Source organism: Stigmatopora nigra, chromosome 9, assembly GCF_051989575.1.
Source record: "Stigmatopora nigra isolate UIUO_SnigA chromosome 9, RoL_Snig_1.1, whole genome shotgun sequence".
Classification (NCBI taxonomy): Eukaryota; Metazoa; Chordata; class Actinopteri; order Syngnathiformes; family Syngnathidae; genus Stigmatopora; species Stigmatopora nigra.
The window spans coordinates 7,648,324-7,667,493 of NC_135516.1; the positions used below are offsets into that span (position 1 = coordinate 7,648,324).

The window sequence follows — 19,170 nt, forward strand, 5'->3', positions numbered from 1 at the left end:
CACTCCCTCCCTCCCTCCCTCCCTCCTCCGGCAAACTGCTGCTGATAACGGGCTGGGAGTAGAGGAGGTGCGTGCGTACACTGCTGGTCATCCACTTGTGAATAGCTGCCATTTTGCCTTTGTGGGAGAGTTGAACACCAGTGCAGAATACTTTGCTCTGGACGCACAGGGTTTAACAGATGGGAAACTACTGATGTTATTAATAAACAGTTGATGGGATGCTTTCCCTACAAAATCAGTGAGAAGATTGTTCACAAATTTCTCCCTTCTGTTTGCTTTTTTAGTTCAATAACTTATACAAAATAACAAATTATTTAGGGAAATGTTGACAAAAAAGTAGAAATAATAATATTAATAATAGTAGTAATAATATTAATACTGATAATACTAATAATATTAATAATACGCATCATCATATTAATAATATTATTAATAATAATCATTACTAAAAAATAATAATATTGCGATCGCTCGGCCACCGATTCAGGGTGTTCATCGCCTCTAACCAGAAGTCAGCTGGGATAGGCTCCAGCACCCCCCGTGAACCTTGTGAACCTGAATGCCAGTTTCAGTGCTCATGTATGGTTTTTGAATTTAATCAGGGAATAATCTGAAAAAAAACACCAAAAATGGCTTTCACTCATAGTGTTAGATGTCCAACATAGTATTTGAAATGCATGGCCTGGCTTTGACTTTTACTTCTAGCAAACCGTTTCAAATTAATTTTAAGTCTGTGGTGATAAATGTCACTGGGACATCATCATTCAATGCAAAAGGGATTAAACATCTATTATTATCACACGTAGTGAATGCTTGTAAATACTATTCTGAAACATAATACCATGGATGTGTGTCATGTATGGAGACAATAGTCTACAGAAAAGGGCTGGCATTTGCTAACACTGTTGTTTCTATGCAAAATGCAAAAGGCATGCCAAAGAGGAAGTTCAGAAACAATTGTCTACATACTTGCCGAATTGGACAGACATGCTGACGAATTAATACCGTCAAGAAACCATAAGACGGAGTGACTCATCTTCAAGTGCAGTAAAAAGTATCTTGCAATGCTATGAATCCGCATCTTTCACGCAATGGGAGGATTTTTTAGCATGTAATCGTAATAGGAGTTTTTTATTTTTTTTATTTTTTTATTTTACCCAAACCATCTTCCGCACTTTGCATCACTCTTACTGTAAGACAGACATTCAACATTTTCCCATTCAGTACTGTATAATTATGCCAGAAAACTTGCTCTTTGGCATGCTTTTTGCACTTTGCATGGGGACAACAGTGTTAGCCAATGTGAGGCCTTTTCTTATCTTTTCCCTCCCATTTCTCTTCCCGGACTGTAAAACAAACACACACACACACACACATGCAGGGAATGCAACACTATGGCAAAGGAGTGCTCCGCAAGGAATTTCACAGGCATTGGGTAAATTTTACACTCAAGTGACAACATATCAATCAGAAGGACTGTCCAGCATTGTTAAAAAATAGGTCTAATTTATGAATTATAGTGTCACCTTGTCAACTGGGTGTTAAAAGTTGAGTTGTTTTGGAGATTCCATCCAAAGTTTCCATCAAATCATTACTTGAAGGTTATTTATCGAATAAACATTGCTGCTCTCATGACATGCCAATTTAAAACAACTACATAAGTTTGTCCATGACAAAGTTTATGCACGCTGTATACACTCAACTATGAATAAAAGTAGGATAAGATTTCCTGGAGTGGTTGCACGAGGTTCAACCAAACGTTCATGGCGATACTATTACAAACACCTGTACAAATGACACACCAATAAGAGGGTGTGTTTGCCGATAATTGAGTCACAACCAACATACACGTGTCGTGCCCGCTGGAGTCGCCACTTTGCCCAGCAAACGCCCAATAGGACCAGTTACATAAGGGGGCACTCAAAGCCTCATAGGTTGACAGGGTTTCCAAGCACACGTGTACAACCTTGTGACATTAAAGTAATCTTTGCAATTAGATCCCTCCGTATCTATAGCCGATCCCAGTTGACTTTGATCCCGAGTCTGGACTGTTCGCCATTTAACTCAATGGCGACCATTGACAGCATTAGACGTCCAATCCATTTTGCTTGAGGATATTGGCAGTCATTACTTGATTGTACTCTCCCAGTCAAAACAAAATCGGATGTCTTTTCTTGTCAATGGGTGTTTTTACAACACAACAACATAGTCTGTGAACTGGTCTGGCAATGAAGTTGTAAATCATACAGTACAAATACTACAGAAATGAAAACATTCCCAATCGCATTCATACCCATGGAATAAATGTGATTGATTAATTAGGCGACTACGTATACATGTTTTTGGACTGGCAAGGAAGAAAAAATACCCAGGAAAAACTCCAAAGTGCCTCACATTCCTGAGAGCTTTCCCAAAACAGTGAAATTTCTAGTGAAAGTGACTCATTTTTACTTTCTCACTAAGAGTGAAGAGAGATCAAGATTGGTGGAGGGGAGTTAATAATCTTCCCGCCCATGCACACGTCGCAGCTTGAATGTAGCTCATAAGTCATTTTTTTTCTGGGAGTGACAAAACTATTTGCTGAGTCTGTTTTGCGTTCACTGTTAGGCTCCCAGCCGAGGGCGGTTTCCTTGTGTTGCTTCCACACCCATTACTCAAAGCAATCTTCCTGACATTTTTTTCTCACTGTTCCTATATGTGCAAAAGTTTAGTTTCCCCCACACACGCTTTCAATTCCTTGTAATTTTTGTCTCTCTCTGCAAAGTTCACACTTGTCAACTGAGGTCTTTAGTGTTGTTGACCCCCTATTTGACCTCCCTCCCTTTAAACCCTTCTTTGCAAACAGTTTTAAGAAATAATGAGTGGGAAGACAGCTACTTCTTACCAGGCTCATTTAGTTCACATTCCTGCAGCACTATCTGAGGAGATGTGGAGGAGGGGCGTGTAGAGGTCGTTCATCTGTGCAGACTTGGGAGAGTTACCCCAGACCGGATACACTAGAAAAACAAGTAGACAGGACAATTGTGGCTAAGCAAGATGAAAAAAAAGCTTTCATAATCTTCCTCAGAGGCACGTATTTCATATACAACTATGGAAATGCATCACTAACTACAGACATACATCTTATGTATATTATAAATATAAAAAATAGTTCTAAATAAATAATGAAAACTATAGTAGAAACAGCTCCTCCTGCTGGAGGATATAATAGCTCGTATTTTCAGTCTGGGTTGCGCTGCTGGGGAGACTCAGCCTTTGGGTGTGTTCAAGGTGTGTCTGGAATATTGACACACGGCCAGGAGCGACAGAGACGCGAGCGCAAAAGGTGCCATGGATGTTTAAGAGAAGCATCAGGATTCCTTTTCTCTTCGTTTTTTTGGGCTCTTCAACCACTACGGGAACGCTTGCAAGTTATTTCTTTTCGTTTTGCATCGGTGGGAGGACTACTGCACTTTTTCCTTGGGGCAAGGTGCATATTTGTGTTAAAAATGGCCAATGCTGTCATTATCTGCGGTTGCATGGCGCTGGTAAGTCCAAACAGTTTTGTTTAGGGAACATACAAAGTGTAAATAAATAACTTTCAAGTGAATTGTGATATTTGATACTCGCTTCGTGTAACTTTAGATCCTGGCCGGGGTCGAGTTGTGCTATGTCCCGAGCTTGATCTACGTCCCAGTGCCGCAAATAATTCCGGCCGGATACGAGATAACAAGAGGTATTTCTTTTATAATTACTAAACTGATCTTTTCATTATTTGGTTAAAAGTAATGCCTTTTGTGTGTTTTAGTTAATGTGGCGAGCTGTGAGAGAGTCACTTCCAATGACAGTAGTTTCAAAGTTTGGTCTAATGGTTCGGTGACGGCCAAAATGAACGTGGAGGTGTTGGCCAATGGAAGAACATTCACTGTAATCGTTCTGCGCAAAAACGGACAGCAGATGCAAATGAGCGTCGAACTCCTCGCCAACCCTCTCATGAGCAGACAGGTACACAAACAACACCCAAAAGTACATTATTTAATTAAAAAAATGTCTCCATTTGGCACCTATAGTCATTTTTGAGGCTCTCTCATCCAAAAATGCTTTGGGCGTCTACCGCCGTCAATGGCAACAGATGAGTTAAAGCGCTCCCAAGTGGACAAAATGAGTTTTGTATTTAATTTTGCAATAGGGATATAAAAAATATATCTCAATTACATATGATAGCTATTTTCTGATTCTGTTTTTTGAAGAAAACACGAATTTAAGCATAGTAATACTGCACTTGTTTTTTTGTTGTTGTAAAAATAATTCTCTGTATTTTAAATATGTGCAGCCTAATGAAGTTCTGCAACGGTTCAAGAGACGCTGGAGTCCTCCACCCTTCAATATACTAGAGAATGACCCCGGTCCCTATCCAAGAGACATTGAAAGGGTAATGGAATTAAACTCACATTAGACACATGAATCATTTTACCACACGTCAATCAATACACAGCGTTGTCTCGAATATTTCATCAGACGTAAAAACAGGAACATCACACGCAAATACTGACTAAACCAGACTATACCAATCACAGTTTAGAATCCAAAATGGGTGTATTTTTTTTAAATTTTTTTATGAGACTGCCTATTTTTGAAGTTAATGTTAATTGGCCATACACGGGATCACAAAGCAGGTTTGTTTGTTGTCATAAAATCCTGTTTGGCATGTGCTTTGACGTTAGTTTGTTTAGAGCAATAGTAAACCAGCACCCATTCATTGAAAACTATAGGAAAACCTTCTGAGAATCCCTGGCCTGAAATGATTATAATGTTGAAATGTTACCAAAAACAAATACATATGATTATTGATACTTATATTGCTATAGCAAATGCAAAACAACATAGTAAAGCATTCAAAAAATTTGTACTTTTATAAATTATAGTTTGACGGGTAGTATTGTAACATTTGGTGTACTACAGCACTTTAACACATCTTTCTACTTCAACTTCTTTTTGGATACATACTCGAACAAGTTGCCTACATGACTTCCAAAATAATTAGAAATTGCATTTCTGTATTCCAAGACTACTGCAAAGCTATAACCATAATCTGAGTGAAATTGTCAATCGAAACTTAACAATCTTACCTTAGTAAGCACTGATATTGTTATTATTTTATTACAACTACATGTGTTATTCAGTGAATTAGGTGCCATAAAACTGTTTCTCATCCATCATAGCCTCTCGGGACAGTTGGTACTTTAACATTGTAGTAAGTGACTCACGTTTACAGTACACATACATGCACGTGTATTCTCACGTGCATCTAATTGGCCATGACTCTTAAAAAAATAGACTGTCTTAACAACCTCAAGATAAGAAGGGAAGTGCTTTCATAAATTGGATTCAAAACATACAACCCAAAGAATTACATAAGATGATGAACAATATGCTATAAACACTATGCTATAGTCCAAATGTTATCAAAATGGGTGTTCATATCTACAATGAGTTGCCAAGTGCAAGACTAATACAACAATTCAAGCAGCTTAAAATCATTTGTATTTTCTCAAAATAGCCCCCATTAGAAAATTTTAGCCTACAATTATTTCTCGTCTTATATGTCTTTCAAAGTAATATGAATTGTATTACTCTGATCGTCTATTCAGATTTTACTAGTAAAACTTGAGTTGTTTGTTTGGATTCCCCCTGTTTGACTGACTTGACAAGGTAAGTTAAATAATTGATTACTAAATTGCTGCCATGAAACCATTTGCAATTGCTCATTATATTAAAACTCTTCATTTCAGTAATAAATGGCCACATAGATGTATAAGACATTGACTTGGTGCTTGATGTATTAATGCCTTTGATTTGGTTTGCAGCTTGTTTCAGACACTGAAGCAGTGCATAATGTTTACTACACTCTCACGGGGCCCGGTTACGACATGCACCCAGTGGGTGTATTTAGGTTTGACAGTGACAGTGGAATGTTGACAGTGCTTAAGGCCGTCGATCGTGAGGAGTACCCGCAGTTTGCTGTGAGTTGGCAGTTTTCTTTGTTTAGATTTTTCACTTAAGTTTAGCTATTTGCATATTGTTGCATATATGTATGTTCACAACCAGTAACATGCCTTGAAAGAGGACTAAAAGGCTTCAGGATTCTTTTTTAAATGAAAATGTCAAAAACATTAAGCATCTTTTGCCTTCCTATAAGAATAAATCTATCACATCTTTTCATCTGCTTATCCATCAACAACCTTAACTTATTCCTGCCATTGGCCTATGGATGTCTAACTGAGAGAGATTATTCATCCAAGTTTAGAATAGATTGGATGTGTATATCTTTGTTAATGGGAGACATTAAATGGAGTATGTTCGGAGAACTATACCAAACAATTATTTCACTGCACCCCCTTTTTTTTTTTTTACAGTTAACGGCCAGTGTCTTTGACATAGCGACACGCCAGCAAACCGATGACCCTTTACGTGTTTTTGTGAATGTGGACGATCAGAATGACAATGCACCACAGTTTCAAGGGCAGATGCAATTTTCTGTGCCAGAAAAGAGCAAAGCCGGTGTGTAAAATGCCAAACCTACCATCCGGGATTGTTGATTGCATTGCACTGACAACATTCTGACAACTGTTTTTACATTTTACACCACAGGAACCATATTGGGAAAAGTGAACGCCACTGACAGAGACCAACAGGGCACCGATCATGTGAAGATCCGATATTCTCTGTTATCCGAATCGGACCGATTTTCCATTAACCCAACAACAGGCGTCATTGTCACATCTACTGATACATTAGATAGAGAGGTGATAATTAGTGTAGCCATCGTGTTATTTGATTCAACTTTACCTTGTTTAAAATGTGTAAAATCTTCCCTCATCAGGTTAAAGACAAATATAACGTGATTGTGCAAATCAAAGATATGAATGGCGCAGCCAATGGTTTGTTCACCACTGGCACAGCAACCATCACCTTGAGTGACATCAACGACAACCCACCGACCTTCACAAAGAAATTGGTAATTGAATGCCCAATTTGAACAGCATTTTAGTTGTCTATCATATGGAGAAAATGGCAGAAAATATTGAGGTCAGCAAGAAGACTTTTAAACAAGGTGTTAGAAAGGGAGGACGAGCGACGAATGATCACTCCCATCCCACCCAGTAAAATCAGATTGGATGCCTACTGCCAGTGTCTTAAATAATTTCTTAGCTGTTGAGACTATGATTAGTTTTATCGTATGTTCAATAAAGCATCTTTTCTCCCTGCAGTATCAAGCCAGTGCCAATGAGAATGAAATCAACAAACTTGTTCTCCGAATTCCTGTTGAAGACAAGGACTTAAAAGATACACCCAACTGGAGAGCTACCTATTTTATCACAAAAGGAAATGAAAATGCAAACTTCCGAATGCAGACGGACCCTAAAACAAATGAGGGGCTTCTATACGTCTCAAAGGTGAGCCAACTTTCACTTGAGGGGGTAACGACGTGAAGAGTAAGGTAATCTTACGAGTTCTTTTGTGTCTCCAGCCATTAAATTTTGAGAAAGCCCAAAAAATTAGGCTGGAAATTATGGCACGCAACGAAGTTGAGCTGACCGGCACCACGGCCAAGTGGGAGATGGTCCCAGTGGACTTGACCATCGGCGATGTTGATGAGGGCCCTGAATTCACGGCACCAACCATTCGCTTCAAAGTGAAGGAGAACACGCCAAATGGCACGGCAATTGGAATTTACAAAGCTATTGACCCGGAAACCAAGAGCAGCGACGGCATTATGTAAGCACTTTGACCCAGTCATTTAAGGGACTGTCAGGCTGACAAAGTCTTTTTAAAACATCTTCCAGGTATTACAAGGTCCTGGATCCTGCTGCCTGGATAAGTGTGGATCGGAACACAGGAGAACTGAGAGTGGCAAACACCATTGACAGAGAGTCGCATTTCGTCAAAAATGACATCTACAACATCACCATGAGAGCCGTCGACGCAAGTATGTTTTACAAAATGTTAGGGATATTAGATGCAATTTTGTTAAAGTACCTCATATCACTTGACATGTCTGTTTGTTTGCCTTGCGTGCAAACAACCAATCAGACGGACAGCTTTGTTATCCTTTATGTCATTGCAATGCAGATAACAATTGAACTATCCGTTGCTTTCGGTGTTTTTGTTTGTATCTGAGGTTATAAGGAGTGCCAACTCCGCCCTCTCCTTAACATTATCTGTATATGCTACACTACGCCTTAGCTTTGTGGGACCGGAGTGATTGTGACACACAGAAAATCTTGACTCCATGACCAAATATGTTCAATGAATTCACAAGAGCATGGACAGTTGTCAGCATAATCGATTTTATATATTTCAGCTGCCAAAACTGGTACGGGAACTGTCATGATCCAGGTGGAAGATGTGAATGACAACATACCGATTATTATCCCCCCTGCTGAGAGGGTGGTGTGTGAGAAGGAAGGAGAACATGGCTCTACACTGCTTGTGGCTGAAGATGCCGACCAGGCACCATTCAAAGGTCCCTTCACATTTAGTCTGCCAGATAATGCGGATGGCAAATGGTCTTTGACAAGATTCAACGGTAATATCCGTCTAATCAATTAATCTATGATAACTGGTTCGTTATGGCTTAATACATTGTGTTGTTGCCTTTTAGACACTGCTGCTACATTGAACCAGCTGAAAGACCTTCCCTTGAGGTTGCACAAAGTCCCTGTTGAGGTCAAGGATCTGCAAGGCAATGGAAAAATCCAGACAGTGAATGTCAGGCTCTGCCAGTGCAGGAACGGGGCCTGCCTGACCAAACCCTGGTCGGCCTCGCTCGGCCCTCTGGGTTGGCTGGCATTCCTACTGCCTCTGCTCCTCCTCCTACTTCTACGTCAGTTCCTCTCTTACGTACTTGCACACCCCAAATGTTTAAGTAGTGCAGTGGACTTAAAATATACAGTAGTAGCTTTATATAAGAATCTAATGTAGAATACAAATCTAACAATGATGCTGAACAGACAATCCATTTGAACAGTTCAAATAGATTAGACATCAACTACAATTAATGGCAGTGAAACACGATCATTCACTTAAACCAACAAAGCCAATAGGTTTTTGCTGAGATTTCTGTCTGAATTGTGATTTACTTGTCGACATGTTAGAAATGTGTTTTTAGAAAAATGGCATCTAATGCACTTCATTTTGCTTTTGCAGTATTGTTGCTAGCCTGTTTCTGTACTACAAAGCCTGAGCTACAGATCTTGGAGGATACGACAGACTCCGGCGGAATCCTGATCAAGTCAAACACAGAAGCTCCAGGGGAAGAAGTGGTATGGAACTAAAAGAGTTGTTTCCCTCAATGCCAGAAATTATTGCAAAAAAAGGAGTTCAATATGTCTGTCTGTCTATCTACAATGGATATTAAGTGATTAATTAATTACATTTAATCAATTACACAAAATGTACTCCAGTTAAAAAATATTTTTATGAATAGTTTTTTCCAGTTTAGAAATGAAAATAATAATATTATTGCTGTGCATAATTATAATTAATTCCATATTTCAGAATAGACCATTTCATTTCCTTTATTAAAATCCTTCCAATTTAAGAAAAAGTCAAACATTAGTCTGAGGTTTTAATGAGATTAATCAAGATCAATTCATATCAAAGCCTCAAATGAATTAGTACTTTTTTTTTAAATTGAGTCTCACCCATTATTTATATATAAAATATTGGGTTGGTTATCCAAAGAAATTATTTTTGTTTTTGCTTTACAGGATCCCAGTCTTATTAAAGTCCCATTGTTTGACACAAATGGCTCAGAAGTGAATAATGACTGGCAAATTAAGGGCTCCACCATTGGACAAAAAGACATCAAGGGCGGCTTTAGTGGAATGAAATCTGAGTTCATTACTGGAAATTATGGGATGCCATCGTTCAATGGAGGGGTGAACTACGACGCAAATTTTCACAGCACATGGCAAACAAATGGAAGATATTTGCACCAGGTAAAGTTGCATTACCTTATACCAGTTCAGTGACAAATGTTAGTTAATTTGTTAGGTTGACCAAGAGAATACAGCAGTTAATAATAATACATATACACTATTATGAAGGCATTATTTTTAGTTAGACATATTAAGTACAATTGACACTCTAGGGAAACTTAGTATTTATTTTTAAAAAGCTTCTTGAAGCTTTAATCGCCAATTTTAAAAGGAAGTAGTACAGTTTATAGTTTATTTGATATTTGGGAAAATTGTAATTAAGTTCATTGCTCCATAAATTAATCATTTTATAGCACTCTCCTCCCTGAATCGTTGTTACGTTACCAATTCATCTTCAACTACAAAGCATAAATATTGGTTGATGTCATGAAAGGTTGATAAATAATATTATTTTCTTTTTTATCCGAGCAAGAATGCTACCAACCCATAGTTATGCAGGTCATTAAATTGCAATTTGACCCGTGGATAATGTATATAAAGCAAACTATACTAAAAAAAATGGAAAGATTATCATGTTTTGTGTTTTACTTTTATGATTATTCATCACAATGTTGTTCATCTTTCTATCAGAAACTAACCTATCTCGTCGGAGAAGAAGACGGACAGTATGCGGATGACATTATCCACCAATACGGCTACGAAGGGGTGGGCTCGGCAGCCGGGTCGGTCGGGTGCTGCAGTGACGACGGCAACAATGACAACCTCGACTTCTTAAATACACTCGGACCCAAGTTCAAAAATCTTGCCAATGTCTCCAAAAAGACATGAACAGCCATACTGGAAGATAATGTTTTGCCTTTTTGGTGCACAGGATTCAGGACCCTTACAATTTGGCGCCTGAAAACAAAGAATGAAAGGAAAGAAAGAGGCAGTCACCTGTCAATTTTGATGTAAGTTTTTTTTTGTTTTTTTTTTAATGCCTGCTGCCTTTTCCTTAGTCCTAAGCACTGAAAACCATGCTGTACATATGTGTTACGTTGCGCTTTGTTGTCTTTTTTTTTTGCATTCTTGGTTTTGCAGGTTGCTAGTAGATAAGACTCTGCTTTTGGGTATTTTTTTGTAATAATTAGTAACACCTTAAGGTTTTTTTTTGGGTTCTACTAAATGGGGGTGTAACATTTGTTTAAATGTTTCCCAAGCCTTTTTTAAAAAAATGTTAAGATATTTTTATATGATGAAATAATACAAACTAAAATAACTATACAGTGGCCTAAGAGTGCGCGAATGTTGACGTAGGGAAGGGCATTAACAAAAAAAAAAAAATGATAACAATTCGATTGTATATTAGTTGCGGTCCAAAGAACTGCAACATGATGTCAGCTATTATAAATTTAAATTAGATACCCATTTTCCATGCAATGTTTTCTCATGGAAATCAAATATTGAAACAAGAATTAAAGATTGAGTGGAGTCAAATGTTAAACCCTACTTTAAGTGATTCCTTTTTGGACTACTATGCTTGCTCATGAGATTCCAGCAGCGGTTGCGATTGTCAAGTGTTGAATGGGTGTGGCAGCAATTGCATTCAGTGGCAGTTATTGAACATTCTGCTAAATAAGTGAAAGTCTGCACAAGGGCGTTAACTCAGCATACGACTGACAAGGTGGGAAAAGAGCTAGCTGACAGGAAATTTGTCATTTCTATGATATACAACCTATTTCTTGTCTATAAACATAACATTCTAAACATCTCACTTGAATGTGCACACTTAATTTATTGAACATTTGACTTAACTGGCTAAAATGTCTTTAATGTAACATTTGTATTGTGTGCAACTGTGGAACAATAAAAGTCTTGTAGGAGTGTGACTGTTTTCTCTAGCAAGAGGAATGTGACTCATTGTGAATGATTTACTGGATGGGGTGTGGCAACCTGGAATTGTGTAACTCCAAAGCACATGCTGGGACACCATGCTGTTGCATAGATTCTAGATCTAGAAGGGAAAGTTTTAGTTGCCAAGCCCACTTGTTTGTTGTTAACTAAATCTCGACACCAAGGGACGTAACGCAATCTTGATTTTACTTGTTGGAAACCAGCACAGTATTATATTTAAACTAGGATTTGGTATCTTAAAAATATTGCTGAATATATATAACAGGGGTAGGGAACACATGGCTTGGGAGCCATATGTGGCTCTTTTGATGGGTGTATATGGCTCTCTGCCTTTTTAAAATCATAATTTTCCTCATTAGACTCTTCTGCATGCATTCTATCATTGATACTCATTGATTAGCAACAGTGAAATTATGTTCTTAAAAGAATTCTGACTTTTTTTTGTACTTTCAAAGTGGTGAAATGAATAATAAACGCTCACATTTTAATGTATTTTTACTTTTAAATTCGGAGTATGGCTCTCAAGGAATAAAAAGACGTTTAATCCATTCCATCCAAGAGATAGTCAATGACTTAAATTTAGCTTTACTTCACCTTATAATGGACACAAATCGCATCATTGTTGAGTCCTATTTTAAAGAATAGGTATTTTTGTATTGTTTTAACGAAATTAATCCTGACCATTGCAGTGCACACATTTCTTTGGACAAAGCGGTATTCGTCAGGCCTTATTTAGAAAAAAAAAATGAAAAAGAAAAAGCACTGTAGCCATGCAATCAACATGCCTTTGAATTAATTATTCAACACATTCAAAATGGGACGGATTCTGTAGATAACAAGCTTATTTACATTATATACCGACCATGATATTGTACTCAAGTGTTACACTATAAAATATGCATTATGAACCAAAAGGAAAGGTGCCTTAAATGAGGACAAAGGAATGATTAATAAATGATTTTGTGTATGCATATAGTAAACAATCCACAGACATTTTTTTTCTGGAGAGTATGCTGATCTTGTATCAGAATGAAACATTAAAACAAAGGCATGTTGTTTGAAATATAACAATATGATCTGTAGGGATTACAGAAACACTGTCAGCATGCAGTCGAGATGTAAAACATCAAATGTAAATCCCAGCGGAACCAATTAAGAGAATCTTGAACAGTCAGAATAATAGAAATAAGCAGTTAACCTAAATATTTAATGAATTCTGTAAGAGCATTAATATACTCTCTGTTATATACACATTTCCCAAATAAATTAAATTTCATTTCATCTGAATTCTAAAGACGGGAACCGACTGCTAACCTCTATTTAACCTGCTAGACTCAATGACTTAAAAAAAAGAGAAAAAAAGGAAAAGAATAGAATAACAAAAATAGATATTTGTCTGAAAGATGATCAAATAGATAAAGTCAAGGACTGTCTGATAAAAGCGCCCCATTTAATCCTTGGTGTCGAGTCCATCCTTATCACATCCACTTCTGATGAGATGCAATTAATTCCAAAGCAGTAGCGTGAAATTAATTTATTGCTTGTTAATGAGATTGCAGTTCGGTGGGAAAACAATTTCACCAGTTAGGTATACCCAACAACCCCCTCGACCCCCCCCCCCCCCCCCCCCCAAACCAACCACATCAATAAAAAGGCAAGTCATTGATTTTCCCAACAAATTTGGTTCAGCTGAGGCCTATTGGGTGTATTCCCATCATGTACACAGGATGGCAGCATTTACCAAAACAACTATGATAACAAAAAAGTGAGGCAAACTAACACCCAACAGAACAATTAGACATAAACTTCATCTTGCCTGACAACAAACATCTTAGGTCTTTCCTACACTCACAGCTGCTGCCTCATTAAAAGTCAGCGGAGATTGCTATTCCTCACACAACTATACACTTAAAAGATACTTAGTCGCACCCTCCTGATGGCATTGAAAAAGGAAACCTTGAGAGAGTCCTCTTGAAGTATAATATCATGTACTTTAGATTAAACTAGCAGACTGGTAGAGGAGTGGTTAAAGAATTACGCTCACAGCTCTGGGGTTGAGGGTTTGATGCCCAGCAGGTTCACCCTAGGCCTGTGTAGATTTTTTTCTAGGTACTCCATGAGCATTGTGAGGATAAGCAATTTGTTAAATGAATAGATAAAAAAAAACACTAAATGTATTCAACTTTTCATTAGAAATATTTCAAAAGTATTAATCAATGGGTTGACATTGACATCTATGCACACCCATTTAAAATGGGAAGGGAGGGTTTTGTGGTTGATTTTTTCACTGCCAGATTTTTCAGGTCAAATGGAAAGAATTTCCAGAGATGGCCAGAAAAGTTAGAGAGTGGGCGTTTGCTGTATGAACATATGCCAAAGAAGTAAAAAATGAGAAACTGAACAGAAAAAAAAGAGTTTCATAGTAGCCTATTGACCCAAATTCACTCCATAATGGCAAATGACAAAATATTTGAGAGGAGACAACAAAATGGTAGAGGAAAGCAGAACTTTCATTTCCTTCTTACCAGAAACTAACACGGATCTATGTGTCACACAAGTGTCACTATGGAATTTACAGTACAGCAAAGTGAATGGAGCAGATTCATTATGATTAGCTGTAATGGCCTGGTATCCTGTGGCTATCAGGCTGTACACTCACACCAAGACATGTTTGTTTCTATGCAGCAAAAAGAGCGCAATATGGCGCATTTTCTGGTCATTACACTCTTCCCCTATACCGTCGTTGGAGAAGAAAACAAATTAAAATCTCGCACCACATGACTGGAAACAGCGCTATTTTAATGTGAGAAAGATTGTATAGGCGATGTACCAACTACTTCGGTCAGCTACTTTACTGGAAAAGCGAAATATATATTTACATAAAAAAGTATTTTCTAAATTATTCACTTTTCCACAACTGTGTGTATTTGTAGAATTTAAATCAATGGTCGCCATTGACGTCAAATACGTTGTTCAATGCCTTAAACCGAGTTCTGAAGGATTTAACATCTATCGCTGTTGCTGGCTGCAAACCAAGCAACTTAATTAGAACTCTGTACAACAACATATAAGGACAGGTAGATACAAATAAAGTAAATATGCTTAACTTGATTTAACACATTGTGATGACTATGTATTTACCACTACTACACTTCCACCATAAGCGATCAATCAACTTTTTCCATTTCTCCCTGTCCTTTTTTTAATCTAAATGACTATTTACTTAAGATTTTCCAATTCAAAAAGTGAAACTCATATACAATAGTACAATATAGAATATCATGAAACATAAGACACACTAAAGATACCCAATATCAATATTATAAGTCACTTTGCAAGCTCCTTGTACACTATACTAGGTATGTATGTACACTCTCACATGCATGTACCTGGATGATTATTGGAAATGATTCTTTTGATACAGTAAATCTTGCTTTCATCTAATGTGTGTATTTTTTAACTGCAGGTGAAAACTAAAGTACCTGGAGAAAAACCTACGCAGCCCAAATAGAACAGGTTGAGAAAGTCCAAAAGCAACATCATAGAACAGGTTGAGAAAGGCAAAGGCAACATCAGTACTGATCCTTTGTGTACAAACCAAGTATTTTCTTGAAAAGAGCACTAAATGGATTATAAAATCAACTTCAAATGTAAAAGTTCAGCTATTTCAGAGCCAGTGATAAAAGAAGTCAAGAAAAAGGGCATGCACTCAACTGGTTTGTGCCTTGACAGCATCAGAACAGCAGACAAAATAGTTGTACAGTAGTACCTTGACATACAAGTGACTCAAAAAAACGAAATATTTTTAGATACGAGGAAAATACCGAAACACATTTTTGCCCTGAGGTACGAGACAAATTTAACATATGATCTAAGTAGTCCTTGTGAGGAAGCACAAATCACAATACATGTTCAATGTTTTACAATATACATACAAAAAACATTACATTGGGGAAAAGCAAAACACTAAATAAAACAACACAACAAAAAATATAAATTAATGTTGGATAAAAAATACACAAATAGTGGAAAACTACTAAAAATATTCATCTATAATAAAATTAACAAAGACATTTATAACCGCGTTGAAAAGCTGATTACAATATTTTAATGCCCAAAATAGGACCAATATAGCTACATGTATAACATGTTCAATATTTAAATTTTGAGTGTATAATACGCAAACAAAACAATGGTAGGAAAAACACTTGTTCTATTAAAAACCCATTGACAGTGATAAACATGTGCCATGGCTGGCAGTGGATATTCACTGTTTCAGCACCAAGGACAGCAATGGAATGAATTCATTTTCTAATTCTAAAAAAAAAAAAAATGCATTAAAATACTTTTTAAGGTGGATTGGATGCCAGGCACCGTACATAATAAAATAAAAAAATATTTTTTGGGGGTTGATTTTCTGCTTTTATTTTCTTAAGAACAATAATGTCATATTTTATTGCAGATCATTACCACTAGATATGTATTTCTTACTTTGTGAGCATAGTTGGTGGATTAGAAAAATTAAAAATATGTATTTCCATTGTAATGTCCTATTTTTTGGTGTTTTCTTTTAAGAGAGTGGGAACAAATTAATTTGTAATGAGTTATTTTAAATGAGAAAAATTGATTTGAGACTCGAGTACATTGACATACGAGCTTGTTCCTGGAACGCATTAAACTCAAATCTCAAGGTATTACTGTATCATATTCCTATGAATGACAGGTTTCTCACACACTAAACAAGGAGGGGAAGAAAAAGCAGCATGTGGGCCCGAGAGCTGCTTCCACAGTTTGATGTAAGGCTTAAGTCAACGGCCCTCAGCGTGTTCTCCCTGCCGTGAGGATCTGTAGACCACCTTCTGTGCGACTGGCTGCTTTTCATATTCTGGCAGCGCTGTGAGGCTGAGAGACGACAACATGTCTTCTAACACGAAGGTTGAGGCCGGATAACCGCACGGAATTTGCGTGGAATATAATTGGCTGCTTGCACTTTTAATTTCAAGGTTTTTCCGCTCAGTCGGGGCAGAAATACGGGTTGCCAGAGGTGGAAGTAGAGGATGTTGGCCTTGTCCGCTAAAACAAAAATGTGTAAAATTGTGGACAAAAAGAGCAAGACTCACTAATGTGATGCGCCAGATGGTTGGTTTGTCAGATAGGGGGAGGGGGTGTTTAGTTGCTTTATAAATCCATCTGGGAGGGAGCTGATAAAAAGGGAAAAAAGGGTAGGGACTTAAAATAACTCGGAAGGGGATTGGACAAGGACTCTCATCCACAACAGTACAGCCCAATTGCCAAGTGAAAAAGTAAATGACAAAACGACCCGAGAGAAGAGTTAAATGTCTTGTGTGATGGAACATATTTGTTTATCTCAGGTAAAACGTCTGCCTCGGCAATTTAGTGCACGTTTAAAGCATTTATTCGCTTTTGTCATTCGACAGGATGGCGAGACATTGCCACAAATAGACTAATAGATGTGTCTGTTCTGGTGCGACGTATGCAAAACCTGACAGACAGAAACAATTGCTTTCTGGGACGGCTTTTTGATGTTCCTTCTCTCAAAATCACGGTCCCTGCCTCTGTTGAAATGCTGATTCTACCCGTGAAGCAATCTTTAACTTCAATTCTGTGTCACCGTCTCAAGGAACTGATTCACAGGAAAACTAAAACAAAGCATTGTAGAAGTGTGGAAACTATAGAAATTGTGTTTATTGATTAAAGAGAGAGGTTATGGAGGGTGAAAAAAATCTTTTCGGGTAATGTTTTTAAAGGTAAAACTGATGAAAATCATTGCTTAAGTTAAAGCTATTTTTGGGGCTTGCAGGTACTGCCTCAATCTCCTCCAAGAAAGTCAATTGTCTTCTTCAAGAAAGTCAATTGTTCTCGTCTTTATTGTCCAGTCGATTTCATCAACTTGAGCTTGAGAACACATGGTTGAGAGTTTATACCCAATATTGAGACAAAAGGTGGTATTTCAATGCATGGTTGAAATAAAATGATTTCCATTCTTTGCTCTTAACTCGTTCATTGACAATGACGACGAAATATTAGTCGATGGCCAGCCAATCGCAAGCCACGAGGAGACTGACAACCATTCACACTCATACCTAGGTACGATTTAGAGTGTTCGACCAGCCTACCTTGCTTTTATGGGGATGTATTTGTTAAGACTGTAATAGCAAACCTCTTCTTTGATAATGCACTGTCATTTTTTTATAATTGTCAATACTAAATCCAGGCACCTCTGTTAGTGTTACTGCATTAGTTGCAGCTCCGTTTTGCACAATCAAGTACAATTTGAGTTTAAATGAAGTACTGTATAGGCAAAATGTACTACTGCTTCATCCTTTGATGCTATATTGCAGAACCAAAGTGTCAGTATATAAGATAAATAAATATAAATATATAAGTCATCCAACATTGCCTTTTCAACATCATGGTCCACCTAAATACGTATCAGGAAGAATGAATCTTTTTTTTCGCCATTTTCACCCATTTCAATTCTCTCTTTTTGTGCTTTTTTTCCCCTACTGACGGACACATTACGTCCCAGTCACCAAATCCCCTCTCCATCCATCTTTGAGTGACAGATAAAGGAGTGATGGAGGATGGTAAATCGATGCTTGAACATTCCGCATTCTTTCCTCTCCTCTGACCTTTAATCCTTGCCTCAGAGAGGTCAAATCAAAGCCATGTCATTTGCAATTCTCACAGCAAGGAATGAAACTGTTTGTTTGAGCCTAGCACTTTCTACTGTATTAAATGTTGAGCCATTATAAGCATGCTAACCATACCAAGTTATATTTAAAGGAGGAGGTTTTTTTTAATCTTGTCCATTATGGCTGTCTGCACTCATTTGCCGAATTGTATTTGCATTGAAAATATTCCTGTAGGGTTTTTGTATCAATCTAATGGCAATTATTACATCAAAACTCTTAGGGAATTTTCACTTGAGTCCCTGCACTAGTTCAAAGCATTTTAAGCAAATCATTAATGGCTTAAAGTAGTTGATATATGCATATTGATGAACTCCTATTGACATGTAACAAACGGAGGTCTCCACAAGTCAAAATCGCTTTTGGAATTTGACCTTTAAAGGGTCCAAGACGATGAATCCCTTTTAGATGGAATGAATGTATTAGCCGCTGCCGATGATTAATTACGAACAGCAAATGGCTGCCATGGGTGACAGCTTGTGTGATAACATTTCTTATCAGTGACCTCCATCACTAGACCTTTCCATAACTTACACGGTCTTGATTTAAAGCTTCTCTCCAGGAAGTTTTAAGTCAAGCTATGATTAATTCTCTGATTAAAAAAAAGGCGAAATTAATAAAAATAGTCATTTCACCTTCAC

The 19,170-nt window shown here is 37.5% G+C and overlaps 1 protein-coding gene and 1 long non-coding RNA gene across 2 annotated transcripts in view; one reads left to right on the top strand and one right to left on the bottom strand.

Moving 5' to 3' along the window:
• Positions 1-60: 60 nt before the first annotated feature.
• LOC144201590 (uncharacterized) overlaps positions 61-19,170 on the bottom strand; it is a 37,080-nt gene continuing 17,970 nt past the window's right edge. The window contains exons 5-6 of the long non-coding RNA XR_013327365.1: positions 2,885-2,996; positions 61-157 (exon numbers count right to left, since the gene is read on the bottom strand). This is a non-coding gene — a long non-coding RNA (uncharacterized LOC144201590). The remainder of the gene's footprint in view (positions 158-2,884; positions 2,997-19,170) is intronic.
• On the top strand, positions 3,233-11,813 carry dsc2l (desmocollin 2 like). Its single transcript, XM_077724324.1, has 16 exons — positions 3,233-3,527; positions 3,625-3,715; positions 3,788-3,984; positions 4,313-4,411; positions 5,847-6,002; positions 6,396-6,540; positions 6,631-6,785; positions 6,863-6,997; positions 7,251-7,436; positions 7,511-7,758; positions 7,827-7,969; positions 8,345-8,569; positions 8,645-8,866; positions 9,190-9,305; positions 9,753-9,983; positions 10,554-11,813. The coding sequence occupies exons 1-16, from the start codon at positions 3,489-3,491 to the stop codon at positions 10,749-10,751; spliced, it is 2,586 nt and encodes an 861-aa protein (XP_077580450.1). The 5' UTR covers positions 3,233-3,488; the 3' UTR covers positions 10,752-11,813.

Bases quoted from the DNA above. Each gene is read 5' to 3' on its own strand.
- dsc2l (XM_077724324.1), top strand. From the start codon at position 3,489: ATGGCCAATGCTGTCATTATCTGCGGTTGCATGGCGCTG. The intron at 6,541-6,630 runs GTGTGTAAAATG...TTTACACCACAG, and splicing joins GCCAGAAAAGAGCAAAGCCG to GAACCATATTGGGAAAAGTG. The intron at 7,759-7,826 runs GTAAGCACTTTG...AACATCTTCCAG, and splicing joins AAGAGCAGCGACGGCATTAT to GTATTACAAGGTCCTGGATC.